General features: G+C 37.5%; 1 protein-coding gene across 9 annotated transcripts in view; it reads right to left on the reverse strand.

Annotated features, from left to right (window-relative positions):
* The window catches only part of Dcc (DCC netrin 1 receptor), a 1,103,888-nt gene that overhangs the window by 46,442 nt on the left and 1,043,131 nt on the right, over positions 1-14,315 (reverse strand). For 7 of the 9 annotated variants that reach the window (XM_008772087.4, XM_063277120.1, XM_063277119.1 and 4 more), the window contains one exon: positions 1,650-1,811. In XM_008772087.4, the coding sequence (XP_008770309.2) occupies positions 1,650-1,811 (162 nt within the window). The remainder of the gene's footprint in view (positions 1-1,649; positions 1,812-14,315) is intronic. The other 2 variants (XM_063277118.1, NM_012841.2) reach the window with 1 other exon arrangement.

Here is a 14,315-nt window from a genome sequence, read left to right on the forward strand (position 1 = left end):
TATTGATCGAGAGTTATCAAAACAAAACTCTATTAAGGAGTATAAATGTTTTGAATGATTAACTAACTTTTAATGTACTTCATTATTTAGTATTGACAAAAAATAAAAAATAAAAATAGGGGGAAGGCACAGATTTCCATATAGGCCCTGTATTACCAAAATAGAGTTGAGAAGAGGAAATTTCTTTTAATCATAGACAAAAAAAAAGTGTTTCTTAATACCAGTGCATTTCCTATTCATTAAAATTAAACTTTTAAATAATTTATCCCAGGATCCAATAAGAGACAATTCCACAAGCTACACTAACTCAAGATAATAATAATAATAATAATAATAATAATAATAATAATAATAATAATAAAAAGAAGAGCCTTGGGGCAGATGGACACATTTGCTTACAAACATTGGCAGCAAAGGGAATGGTGGTTAAAAAGAAATACTTTCTAATAAGAGAAGCACTGAACTTTGGTTGATGCCAGCCATGCCAGAAGGAACAGAGCAAAGTTGTGCCATAGATGCCACTTCAATGTCCCTTTAAAGCCCTAAGATAGAGGTAGAATAAAAACAGTAGAATATGATCACATGAAGGGAGTTCAGGTCAAGGTCAGGAACAAAGAGGAGACTTGTGGGCTTTTTTATTTTTTTAAGTAGACTCCAGTGCGTGGTTGTTTTGAGATTTAGAACTTTCCAACTTTCCAGCTGTGGGGCTTCCTGTATGTCTTCCACTTTCCTCCAGCTCCTGTGATTTTGGCGTTTTTTTTCCCCCCTCCTGAGATTTAGCGCACAACTCTATTTGGTAGATGTGATGTGCAGTGAGAAAAGGGAAATGAATCTAATTCTCGCCTGGCAGATTTTTGATGCCTTTTAATTCTAACCTTGCTACATTTGGACGATTTATGATTTCTTAGAGCTGCCCCTGTTGAGTTGGGAAAAATATAGCTTACCTCACGGAGATATTTTATTGCTGTGCTATCATATCTATTACAGAGCCTCCTCTTGAACACCGGCTGCTGAGTCACCTGTTCTTAACTAAGAGATGAAAGCCGTAAAATCGATTTAAAGATGCTGTGCTCAAAGGAGGGGAGGAGAATCAAATGGCATGGGAGAATTCGCCGTGTGGATGTGAAAGCTTTGCTCTCCCAACCCTCTTGGTCTTTTTCTAATAAATGGCATTTTGTTCTAGCAACTGCTCCCCGTCCAAAACATGAAAAAGTCTTGCTTACGTAATTAAAAAAACGCTAAGGATTCATCATGTTCTGTTCACTGGCACTAGGTAGAGATCTTTTAATTTAACGCAGAGATACTTGATCGAATGTATTGAAGGACAACCCTTGATTTATAACTTCGTGGCTAGCAGGGTATCGTTTTGAAACAGCTACTACTCCATTGTGCGGTGGAACCATATGCTCTTTCTTGCCCACCAGACACATTTGTCTGTGGTGTCTGCTGTGGAAAGGGTCCTAGGGAGTTGCTCTAACAGCATGGCGCTAGGATCCACATGTTAAATGTGTTGAGCAGGAAAATTCCTGTACCAGGGTCACAGGCAATGAGTCTTTCCAAAGAATAATTAATTAGACCAGAACGATACACAGAGGTGATCTTGCCGTCACTAACATTTGTCCCGGTAAAACAGAAACAAAATGCATTACACTGACTTCTTCCTGCTCCGAAACCTCGGTCCACAGACAGTGTTGGGAATGGTACTGGCCGGAGAGTGAACTGTGGATGCGGATATCCACATGTGGGAGACGGGAGGATTCCTGGATACTGGGCACTTTCTAGGGTTGGTACAGGGATGGCACTCACGACAGCTGCAAAAGAAAAACATTAGTTATTTTTAAAAAAATTCACATAGCCTCCTGGCAAACATTAAAGGAAATAACTAAGTCTTTAAAAGACTAATATTCTTCATGGTATCACTGGCATTCTCTTAATTCTTCTTGTAAATGTCCTTCTTGATGTAGGTCAGAAAGCTTACTTCTAAAACATATCTCCTTCCAACTTCAAACTTGCCATGGCTCTGAGAAAATAATTAAGTTACAGTAGAGGCACCTTAATATTCCTGTGTTTCTATTTCAGGCTTTTTGTATCCACCTTTCTTCCTAGGAGAAACCTGGAACAAAAAGGGTTAGGCTGTGACGAAGTGCACTTAAGGGCTGTTGGGAAATGTGATTTGATCCTGGAAATGAATGCATTGCTGTCAAGAGGCATAATGCAAACACAATCCCAAGGCTACTCTGCATCCATAACCAGAGTTTATCTTTAGGCAAATCCTTGTAACACTCAAAGTTGACCAGAAGAGTGCATACTCTATAGAGCTACCTGAATGTTACCTGAAAATACCAACAGTGTGGTTCTTCTGACGGAAACCCACAGAAAAAACACTCATGGCATGCCTTGATGTTTAGACAGTTTTGTTCAATTTCATTGTTCAAAGGTTGTTCAGCTGTATTATTTCATGATGTGCTTATAACACTTATAGTAAACTTTAATATTTAGTCATTGGATAATTATAAAACAGTGAGTATTTGGTAATCATTTATTACCAAAACATGGACTTCATTTATGCCAGCTATGGGAATAGTTAGTTTGGGTAGTAAATGGAAAAAGAAATAAATAGGAAGGACATGACTGCTTGTAGGTATGGTGGCGGAGAAGGTCTACTGAAAAAGGGAGAGCATGTCCAGGTGCAAAGACATCTGGGAAAGTTCACAGTGAATAAACCCTCAGCTGAGCCCTGGGAGAAGATGGGAGAGGAGGAGCCTAAAGCCAGGTGAGTAAAGGGTAAATAAATGAGAGTTTCTCCTTGGCTGCATAACCCAAATAGATGGAGTAAAAAGTGATAGACTACTGGGGAAGAGCAGCCTTGCCCAGTCTCTGGGATGGAGAAGTTTAGGGTAGTGGTAATGTGTGGCAGACAGAGGGACTGTGTAACAGCTAGGGACTGAGAGATACAGGGAGAACCTGGCAGCCAGGTTTGATACATTAAATCGCTACTTCAGCCATTTGTCTAAGTCTTGAGACCTAACAGGTAGTATGCTGCAGTCTCTGATATAAAGGTTACCTTCTTTTTACAATAGATTATTTACTTTCATTGTAATGCCATCTCTGGATTTATGTTCTTATGTTTGCACATTTCCCAAAGGGAAGCCTTTTCTTTTCTACAAATCACATTCTCCAATTTAATGATGTCACTACATTAGGAAAAAAATTTTTAGTATACTACTCTGTCACTAGACAGGAAAGGTTTCACATCTACTTATATTTGCTTCCTTATTCTTGGTCCAGTTAACGCAGATGTGTCTTTTAGAAGGTACAAACATAAATAACATGTATAAGTTACAATTTCTTATAGTCAGGAAGTTTCTACAACTACTTTTCAACCAAAATAAAGTAAGACCCCATCTAGATGTGAGTGACAGATTGTTGAAAAGGCTTGGGGTAACAATTTACCCTGAGTGTGAATTCTGCATGTGTTTTTGAAGGTGTTTAGATTGAGTGACTGAAAAAAAACTAAGAATATTCATCCACATATATGTAGTTATATATAGGTTAGTCATACTTCATGGTTTAGGTCAATATAAGGAAAACATTGAAATACAATTTCTATAACAAGTATTATTCATATATATATATATGTATATATGTACTCATACATGTAAACAGTAGGTGAAGCAGCCTCTTTTATGCCATTAGTAATGAAATTTCAATAAAACTTAAACTTTCTTATAGCAGCATGAAACCCCTAATTGCAGTGCTAATGCCAAACAAAGAAACAAAACAAAATAAAAAATCCCAGCAACAACCCAAAGAACAACTATTAACTGTTAAAGCTTAGGACTGAGATTCAGCGACGATACAAGTATAAAATAACTTATAACATTATATATACTTCAAAAATGGATGATCAATAAGAGGTGCAGATGAGAACAGGATTCAGTTTTCTTTAGGGGCTGTCAACTGGGTGTCTGACCATGCTCCAGGATATATGGGCAACACAAATTAAATATTAAACTCTCTTCTCCTCCTCCTCCTCCTCCTCCTCCTCCTCCTCCCCCTCCTCCTCCTCCCCCTCCTCCTCCTTCTTCTTTTGTGAGGCAGGGGAGGTCAGAAGGGTGGTGTGCAGCTTTGGGAATACTGGGAAGTGATTATGATCTGGATACATGATGTGAAATTCTCAAATAATCAATAAATAATATTGATGGAATAAAAAGACCATCAGTCAGTCACAGAAATTAGGGATGTTTGCATATGTTTCTGTGGGAATGGAGTATTTTAGATAGTCAGTCAAGGATAAAGCTTAGTAATATAAAGCCTTGCCAAAAGGACAGCCTAGCCATGCATTCTGAGAAGGATGATGATGAGGAGTGAATCAATAACAAAATTATGCAATTTAAGTTGTATCAAATCATGTAAAATGTTAAATGTAAAATATAGATGGGAAGGGCTGGAGAGATGTCTCTGTGGTTAAGAGCACTGTCTGCTCTTCTAGAGAACCATCACCCAATCCTCAGCACCCACATGGCAGCTCACATCTGCCTGTAATTCCAGTTCTCATATATATATACATGTGTGCAGGTAAAACACCAATGTACATGAAATAAAAACAACTAAACATTCAATTGTTTCTTTAAAAAAATGTAGAGGCAAAATACATCATTTTTCTAAATTATTTTAGAAAGGGTTTTAAAGAGCATTTGAGAATAATAAATGACAATGTCTTCGTAAACTTACCACATAAATTTGTGATTGTAGAAAACATACATGCTGACAGTTACAGAAAAAGGTGAACTTTTCAAACTTTCAACGAAGAACAAAATTAAAGCCAGATGGTATCCCCAAGTATTCCCCATATATCAACAAAGGAAAGTTATGATTTTGTTATTCTTTGTGTTTCTCAAGGCACAGCGATGGAAACAGCCTCATTTCTTCAGGTGAGTCGTAAACTTTCTAGAATATTATTTGTATTTTTGATATTTGAACTCATTAAAGAATTTGGAGGTCATTGATTGTATTTCACGTCTTTGAGTGAGGAGTTACCATAGCAAGACGTCTAACAATCACACCAGCAAAAACAGAATGAAGACATTTGTGAACAAATAAATAAAAGTGTACGAACTTTCTTTTCATGGCTCAAAATCTTAACGTCTGAAGTAGTCAATGTGGCTCCTTTTTGAAATCTCATTGATCCATCAAACAGCTTTAATGGCCGATCAGAGGTTGATCGTTACTTTTTTTTTTTTTCGGAGCTGAGGACCGAACCCAGGGCCTTGCGGTTGCTAGACAAGCGCTCTACCACTGAGCTAAATCCCCAACCCCGGTTGATCGTTACTTTGCACTGACTTTTTTTACTTATATTTATTTTTATTTATATTTTATTGTTGCAATAATAATCTCTTTAGATACAGGCAGGGTCCCTCCCTCCAACTGTACATATCTTTTGAACAATGTTTTAAGTTTATTATAATTCTAACAATAATTTTATGACTCAATATTTAATGCTCCATTTGGAAGAAGAGGTTTATAAAAATCTTCTGGTATGAGAACAAATAAATGCATAGAGAAACTAAAGGAAACCGACAAACCTTTTATTTAGGCTGACCATGGTAGAAAGGTTTTACAAATACTATAAGTTTTTAAAGGTAATATATTTATTGCGCTTTTGCATGTCAAGAATGCTTATTGTCTTATTTCCTAAAGTTTTTAATAAATCACAGCTTTGGTTTTTTTTTATTTTTTATTAACTTGAGTATTTCTTATATACATTTCGAATGTTATTCCCTTTCCCGGTTTCCGGGCAAACATCCTCCTCCCCCCTCCCCTTCCTTATGGGTGTTCCCCTTCCAACCCTCCCCTCATTGCCGCCCTCCCCCCATAGTCTAGTTCACTGGGGGTTCAGTCTTAGCAGGACCCAGGGCTTCCCCTTCCACTGGTGCTCTTACTAGGATATTCATTGCTACCTATGAGGTCAGAGTCCAGGGTCAGTCCATGTATAGTCTTTAGGTCTTGGCTTAGTCCCTGGAAGCTCTGGTTGCTTGACATTGTTGTACATATGGGGTCTCGAGCCCCTTCAAGCTCTTCCAGTTCTTTCTCTGATTCCTTCAACAGGGGTCCTATTCTCAGTTCAGTGGTTTGCTGCTGGCATATGCCTCTGTATTTGCTGTATTCTGGCTGTGTCTCTCAGGAGCGATCTACAGCTTTGGTTTTAAGATATTTTGACCATTGATTAGTTTTTTGAAATTAAAAGCCTTTTTTAAAATGATCGACTGTATTCTGTGTGCATCCTTGTATAGGTACGTGTTATGAGTGTTCTGTCCCAACAGACAAAAGCCAGAGTGTCCGATTCCCCTTGAACTGTAGTTCTAGGATTTGTGAACTCCGGGAAATGAACTTGATCATTTGCACTCCAAATTTTCACTGTGGGTCTGTCACACTACCTCCTATGGTTCATCCTTGAAGAAACCAGAAGTCGTCGTAAGACAATTAGTACAAAAACGTCATCGTAGTGGGGAGCTAGAGGTCCACACTCATAATGACAGCTACTTAGGAGGCTGAGATTGCAGGACCTCAAGTTTGAGAACAGACTGGTCTATGGCATAAGATCAAAAAACATCCCAGGCAACTTAGTTAGAACTTGTTTCAAAATAAAGGAGAGGACCAAGATGAAGTGGAAATTTTTGGATCCTTTGGATTCTTAGTTGTATCATCGGATGTTTTTCTGGAAACTGAATTATGAGGGGATGTTTTTCTGAGGACAGACACAAGGTATTTTCCTGGTAGCTTCCTGGAAAAAGAACATGTTTTGTTCTATTGGAGTGGACACTTGAGAGGACATATAATGTTTGGAAAGGGTATAAGTATAACCCAAATGAGCAGTGGACCATGTCGTGGCATTGGTTCACCTTGCCTTCTTTGTTTATCATTATTTGTTGTGATTTCATAGGAAGAAACTCACCAAAACAACATCTCATAATATCACAGAGACTTCCTGCTGCTTCCACAGACTTGGACCAATGGGCAGAGCCCATTGTTTCTTCTGGATCGAACTCTCCTTGCTGATTTTAAATGGTGTTTGTGAGTGGACTGAGAAACACTGCTGATTCTTGTGATCTGAACTGCTCACATTCTGACAGCGAATATTGGAATCACCCAAAACAATTGTTTCTAAACAGGTCCATGTCCCCCTTTGTCCTAATAACTCTTTCTTTCCACTACCTCTGATGGATGGAGGGAGACTAAAGCATCACTTAAGAGCCCCTTATTAAAGTAGGTTTTTGAAAAAAATCTAACTATACACTGGGGCTATATAACTTAGTGGTAGTGTGCTTGTCTTGCATGCAGAAATAGCTGGGTTAAATCCTCAGTGTGTCTGGTTTGGTGTGTGTGTGTGTGTGTGTGTGGGTGTGTGTGCATCATATGGACTTAAAACAAGTTGAATAAAATATTATTTACCGATGTTTCTTTTACTATTTTACCACAGAAATATTAGCTTTCAGAGACAGAAGCATATATGCACTGTACACACAAACACACACACTCTCTCACACACAGACACACACGGCATTTTTAGCATTCACTAAATTGTTTATGTACAGCAGCTCAAGGGGCAATACTATCTTTCAGGTTCAATAAATCTCCACTCTGTGGCCAAATATGACAAGGAGTCTCTTCTGACACAGCTTGCTGGCAATTGAATTTACGTCTGACACTGATGCACAGGGAGTTTTCAAGTAGAAAGTTCTTCAGCAAATACATAGCTCCGTGAACAGGCACTGTGGCATTTGGGGACTTTTACAACCATCTTAAAAATGTTATCACTAAGTGCAAACTACAGGAACTGTACTGTGAAGACCTGAATTTAAGGCTGTAAGTTTTAAGAACTAAATCTTTTCCAGACATTTCTCAACACGATACATGACTGAATGGAGAGATTTGTTTAAGGAGAACAGAGGGAAATATAACAGTAAAAATAATATGTTCGAGTAAAACGATTGCCCACGCTACCTCTTTTGTCTGCCATGACCTATATATAATCTGGAAGATTTGCCCTCAATAGTATTCTAACCTATTTCTGATGTCCACATCTTCATTGATAAAACCATGTCACAAATGACACTTGCCTGCATACTCTCCAATACCTGCTTTGTAGTTAGACTAAACCTGGTGGCAAAAAAGGCCAAATACTAGAGTTCAGCTATCTGGGCCCAGTACTTAGGTTTGCCACCTGTTAATGGATCTTACAGGCCATACCTAAGGTAGTAAATGACATCCCTACTCTGCGATACCTTCCTTCACCTTCCTCTGTGTATTATCCCAGGTTGGTCTGGTGACTATGAGAATTGCATGAAGAGATGATTGGCATTTTCTAGGACTAGGCGAAGAGTTTCCATCTCACTGTTTCACATTCACCTACTTTATCTAGGTCATTGCAGACAGCACTGTCTGTCTAAGGCACGTGCCATGTCTTTAGATGATGCCGGCCACGTTATGGAGGAAATGGTGAAGTAGAGGTCCAAGATTGGAACTGCATCCAAAAGTCTGTGTAGATCTTTGTCAGATAGCATATGATTCGGAGCCAGAACCATTTCATTAAATGTTCTTGCTTCCTGGCACTCAGAAACAATAGATAAAAAAAAGTGAATGTTATTTTATATGGATAAATTTGTGGTAATGTATTACATATTATAATATGTCAACAAGCAAATCTTTTAAGATCTGCTAGGTTCCTCATTTGTACAACGGAGAGGGTATCAGTGTTAACAGTCAAGTTCAACTGTAACGACAATGAGGGCTATTGGTGCTGATGTTTGAATCTGAAGGGCTACAGTCATAACTGTAAGATTTTGAGGGCAGAAGGACAAGTTGTTTTCCCCTTGGGTGAGAAACACTAGAACTAGGATGACAAAACAAAATCTGGATTCATTTGTGAGCTGAGGGAAGATCATTTTTCTTGCCAGTTGTGGTTGGCACACTAGTGCACATTAGACACGTTACAGAGGATAAGGTACGTCGTGGAACCACTGGTTACAGCCTGCCACCGCGTGTGCTGAGATCATTACCATCTATGGTAGGCACTATTTGAGTGTATTCTAAGGTCCCCACCATCTTCCACAGCCTCTATGTTCTTCTACTGGAATTTCGTCTGAGGTCTTTTCTGATGAGGTATGGCTATATAAGCCACATATGTCTTATTGAATATATATAAAATGCAAATTAATATGGAGAAATAGAATAACTATAACAATCATACAGAAAAAGGCTCCATCATTTGTTATAGTGTCCCAGATCCTGGGTTAATTATCTTGCTCTAGATGACTCCTTATGTATGCCTAATTGTATAGATTGTGACCTTTAGTGATCCTGTAGCTAGGCTCAATAGAACTTCACTTTGGGAATCTTTTACTTTTTCTTGAAGCTATATTTCACTTTCCAAGAGTTTCTTCAATTCACTCTGAGTGATTTTGCAGCCAATTGTTGACAAGTCTGGAAGGAAAGTAGAGTTTCTTGATGAAGGTTCTAGAAAACTAAGATTCAATAAGCAGCTCCTAAGCTACCATAAAACAAAACTGGAGGCCCTCACTTGGCTGGTTCTTTTTACCATATCCTATATATTTCTGAGCTATACTTTTTATATTAAAGGTTGCTTTGTATTGTTTTTTTAATCAAGTATTTATATTAGATGTAGAAAAAATGAGAAACAGAGAATTTTACCCAACAAACTTCCTTATCTTAAGACAATTAGAGTTGTATTACTGATGGGATGTTACAGGCCACAGGCTTCAAATCACACTCTTCCTTCTACTCCAAGCTTTAGAGAGGAAAGTGAACTGGAAATGGCCACACAAATAGTTACAATCACTTATTCGTACAGTTCTAGAGCTGTAAAGAGACTCCCACCAAACAACAGAAGCTGTGCACCTCTTCTCCACTTCTTGAGCCCAGTATGCATCAAAGACTACTAAGGTTAAGGTGCAGAAGGCCATCTTCAGCTCAGCACCATTTGGGATAGCTCTAAAGATTAATCGCAACTCAGCTGAGACCTAAGCAGTATCCTAAACTTAAGTTCTTTAACATAGTCTCACAGCCCTCACTCTCACTAGTATAATCCAAGAAAGTCCTCAATGATCTACCCTTTGTCCTCCTATTTTACTAACAGTCTATTCATTGGAAAACCCTGCACATGGTTTGATTTGGCACTGTAACTACTTTCACTGAAGTAAAAATGATAATTAAAATACTACTTTAGCTAATGTAAAGACTGTCGCTTTTAGCCTACACCTAGCAGGTACAAACAGAATACTGGGGAGCCAGACCATTTGGAGTGTTGACTAAGTTTCCATACTATCACCAGTGGACTTTGCTAAGAGCTGTTTGGAGGCTCATCTGGAACAATTTCACCTAGGATTTTCAACCCACGTGTGCAATCTTTGATGAACAGGTAGAGCTGGCTCGCCCATTAGATAAATTGCAACTCTCTTTTACTTTTAAATATCTTAAACACAACATTAATTTATATTCTTTAACAAGCAATTTTTTTTTGCCATAGTGGTATGGTGGTTTGAATGATACATTCTCCTCTGAAGATTAGGTATTTGTTTTCCAATTTCAAGTCTCTTTGGGAGAGGTTATGAAAGAATCTTTAAGAGGTGGAGCCTTGTTGGAAGAAGTGTGTCATAGGGGTGAAAGTTCGTAGTCTGGTCATACTTTAAGTTTCCTCTTAGGTGTCTGTTCCAGCAGACATCCTTGGCTACTATTACGGTTCTCTCTCTCTCTCTCTCTCAGCAAACCAATCAACTATTTTTTTCTATAGGTCAATTTTTGTAATGATGTTTTACAATAACAATCTATAACTACTAAACATGGTAAGAAATGTGAATGCAAAAAGAAATCTCAGAAAAATAAGATTTCCTAAGCAGAACAAGCTTAAATAGAATAAAATAATTCTATAGTTCTGATTTATTTAGAACTTGGTAAGAGAGTTTAGACCTCAATAAATCTAAATAAGTGCAGAAAGGCTATCAGAGAATTTGTGTAGTGCAGTGCATGAATTCACAACTCTGCCAAGGAACAAATTTTAGCATTATAAGATTACCTAATACTTTTGTCAACCACAATAGATGTTTATAGAATATTTTATTTATCAGATGCTTATGAATTTTTTTTGAAACTGACTATGGTCACATACTGAAGTGATTACCTTTGATTGGTTATAGTTTTACCAAGGCATAATTTTCAAGCAAAGAGTAATGCGATTCAATGTGAAAACATTTAAAAGAATATATATCATGGTGTGTCATGATTTCTTACTACAATATAAGCTACATATGGAAAGCACTGGGCTACACTATTCATAGTGGTTCATGACTCTCTAAAGTGAAACATCCAGTAATTGTCATTCACAGCGCACCAGAGAGAGAGAGAGAGAGAGAGAGAGAGAGAGAGAGAGAGAGAGAGAGAACATCATCCCAAGTCAGGGCATCTTCATTCTTTACTCATAAACTTTCCTCAATACTGACTGCCCTTGAGATGTCTAAGACCATGGGTCACTTTATTTGCCTTTAAAATTTATAAACATTAACCATGCTATTCTATTACTATTCTGTTTATATCTTTAAAAATATTATATCTTTGAAATGTTCCATATAGTCTTATCACTTCATTTACTCATTTTATGGCTGTATGTTATCATGTGAATATGAGTATATTGTACTATATTTGCTCATGGTGCAAAGGTGGGATACAGATGGATATGGTCTTGATATGTATATTATGTATTTACCCAAAATTATCCTATTTGTACTTATCTACAAAGGCAGAATATGCCCCAGAATGAAATAATTGAACCAGGATATTATAGTACTATGTTAAACCACTTAGTAGATTGAAACTAGGTACATGAAATATTAGAAAATTAAAATAATAGAAGGTACGTTTTTAGTCACTGTGAGGGTTCAATTAATGTAGATTAACATACTATAAAAAGACAATATTAGTCGTTTTAGGCAGAAAGAAACTCAAAACCCTAGGTGAGATTATTAATTGGATACCATTAGACAAAGTGAGCAGAGGATTTTATAAACCTGATATGAAACTTTCAGAACAATTTAAAACAAAGGTAGGTTTGAAAAAGAGATGGGTGCACTTTAAAAAGAGGTGTACAGTGCCAAGCATGAAAGTCAGGTTTTATCTGGGAAGAAGCACTACATCCTAGAGCATCACAGCTGGTACAGTCATGTACTGGAGAAAGGCTCTCAAGTGGGCCAAGGGTATTTTCCCTGCGTGAGTCCAGGACAGTCTCATGCCATGACACTACTGTGAGAACTGAACAAAATCATAATTAGCAAGCTTTTATCAAGTGAATGGTAATCAGATGTTCTCAGTATTTACTAATTTCATTTGATTTAATCTTCCCTTTAAAACCCATTTATTCATAGTCAGAAACAATATTAACTGGCTTTCACATGCTGGAAAATTTGTCAGATTTTCTCTCTATTCTTGATAAAAATGAGCCCTCAAACACAAGCCTTACAAGGACAAGTGGGGCATCCTTCTTTAATGTATGTATCTATTCATTCATTTATTTGACAAAATATTTAGTGAGTGCCGATTTTTACAAGGTACTAAGCTATACAATGTGTGAATATGAAGATGAATTAGTTACACTGCATACCTATCATCATATAACTCACAAGGTATTACAGAAGAGAGAATTTTCACTTGAATACCTAAGCATATAAGTTAGCACTCCATGTAATAAATGCCACAAAGTGTTACAAACACTGCTACTCAAATATGAGAAAGTGAGCCATCATTTCTACTTAAGTAACTTGCAAGGCATCTATCAAATCACCCAGGTCTGCTGGGGTGTTTGAAAGCACATAAAACTTTGTTGTGTGTAGCTTTCTACTGAGTCATTTTAAAAGGATAGGGCAAGGCAATGCATGGGTATGAACTGGCAAACAGTCTTTCTTGGCCAGAGCTGAAGGTCTAACAGTTAGGAACCATCTTTGATATGATATATTGATAAGTTGGTGAGTTTGAAGTCCTGTGTTTGGTCTTATGGTTTGTTTGCTTGTTTACTGTGAAGAATGAAGACCGATGGTCCACGAGAACCTGTTAGATGAGGCAGGTTTGTGTGGATCTAATGGTCTCTAAGCATTCGGAAACACGGTTACATTTTTAGGAGCAACCATTTCAAAGAGAAGTTCCTTATTAACAAAGCATCAACTAGATCTGTAGCAAACAGCAGCTACACAGACTATTACTCTATGCAGTGTAATTATGTAATAATGAAGATGCTAGAGTTATGAAGTATTGCAGCTGGGAGAACAGTAACAACTAGCACAGTGAAATTCTAATCCCATCCTAACTCTATAATTACTTAGCTGCTTAGCTGTATAAACTAGTTATCTAATCTCTCTGATCTTAGTTCTCCTACCAGTTTATCAGGCATACAAAACACATGTGTGCACGCATGTGTGTCTGTGAGAGGAAAGTGTATTGAAACATGGAAGAAGGTAGTGAGAGAAACACACTTAGAAAAAAAGAGACAGCGAGAGATATCCCTGCGAAGAGAACAATGCATTCTGTAAGTATTTACCTTAACCTAGCACCTGAGATTGTATTTGCTGCTGCCTAATGTTCATAACTGAGAGGTTCATCTAGTGGATTACCGAGAGATATGTACAGGGGTGACGTCAGAGATAAAACAGAGGCTTGATCATATGGAGCTTTGTGGAACATTACTAAATGTCCTATATGTAGTCAGGAGTATGATAATTTAATATAGATATTGGAACACTGTTGCATAGGTAATTACCCAGAAGATAAACAACTACAAAGGAGAGTAATTTTAAGCATATCACAATAGACTATAAATTTTGTGAGAGAAGCATCTTAGTAAATAAAACTAAAGAAGTGAAGAAAAGGTGCAGTCAGACAAATATGAAGAGACCAGGAAGCGCATATAGGATATAGAAAAATATTGAATTTGGAATGTGAGAATATCAGGATACATGAACAGAAGGAGTTAGAGCAACATCTTGTTGGTAAATAACATTTGCATAAAAATTATGAGGACCAGAGTTTGGGACACACACAACACCCATGTATTAGTCTTGGTATCCTACAAATACCTGTAACCCCTGATTTGAGGCATTTGATGCTCCTTCTGGCCTCTGTGCATGCACACATACAGAGTCACATACACAGTGACACACATTTGAATAAATACAAATTGACACATGTATGAATAAATATTGTAAAACAAAGTGGAGACATGAAACTCATGTTTCCAGCGAGAGCCCATGATGGAC

Source organism: Rattus norvegicus, chromosome 18 (genome assembly GCF_036323735.1).
Source record: "Rattus norvegicus strain BN/NHsdMcwi chromosome 18, GRCr8, whole genome shotgun sequence".
In the NCBI taxonomy this organism is placed as follows: Eukaryota; Metazoa; Chordata; class Mammalia; order Rodentia; family Muridae; genus Rattus; species Rattus norvegicus.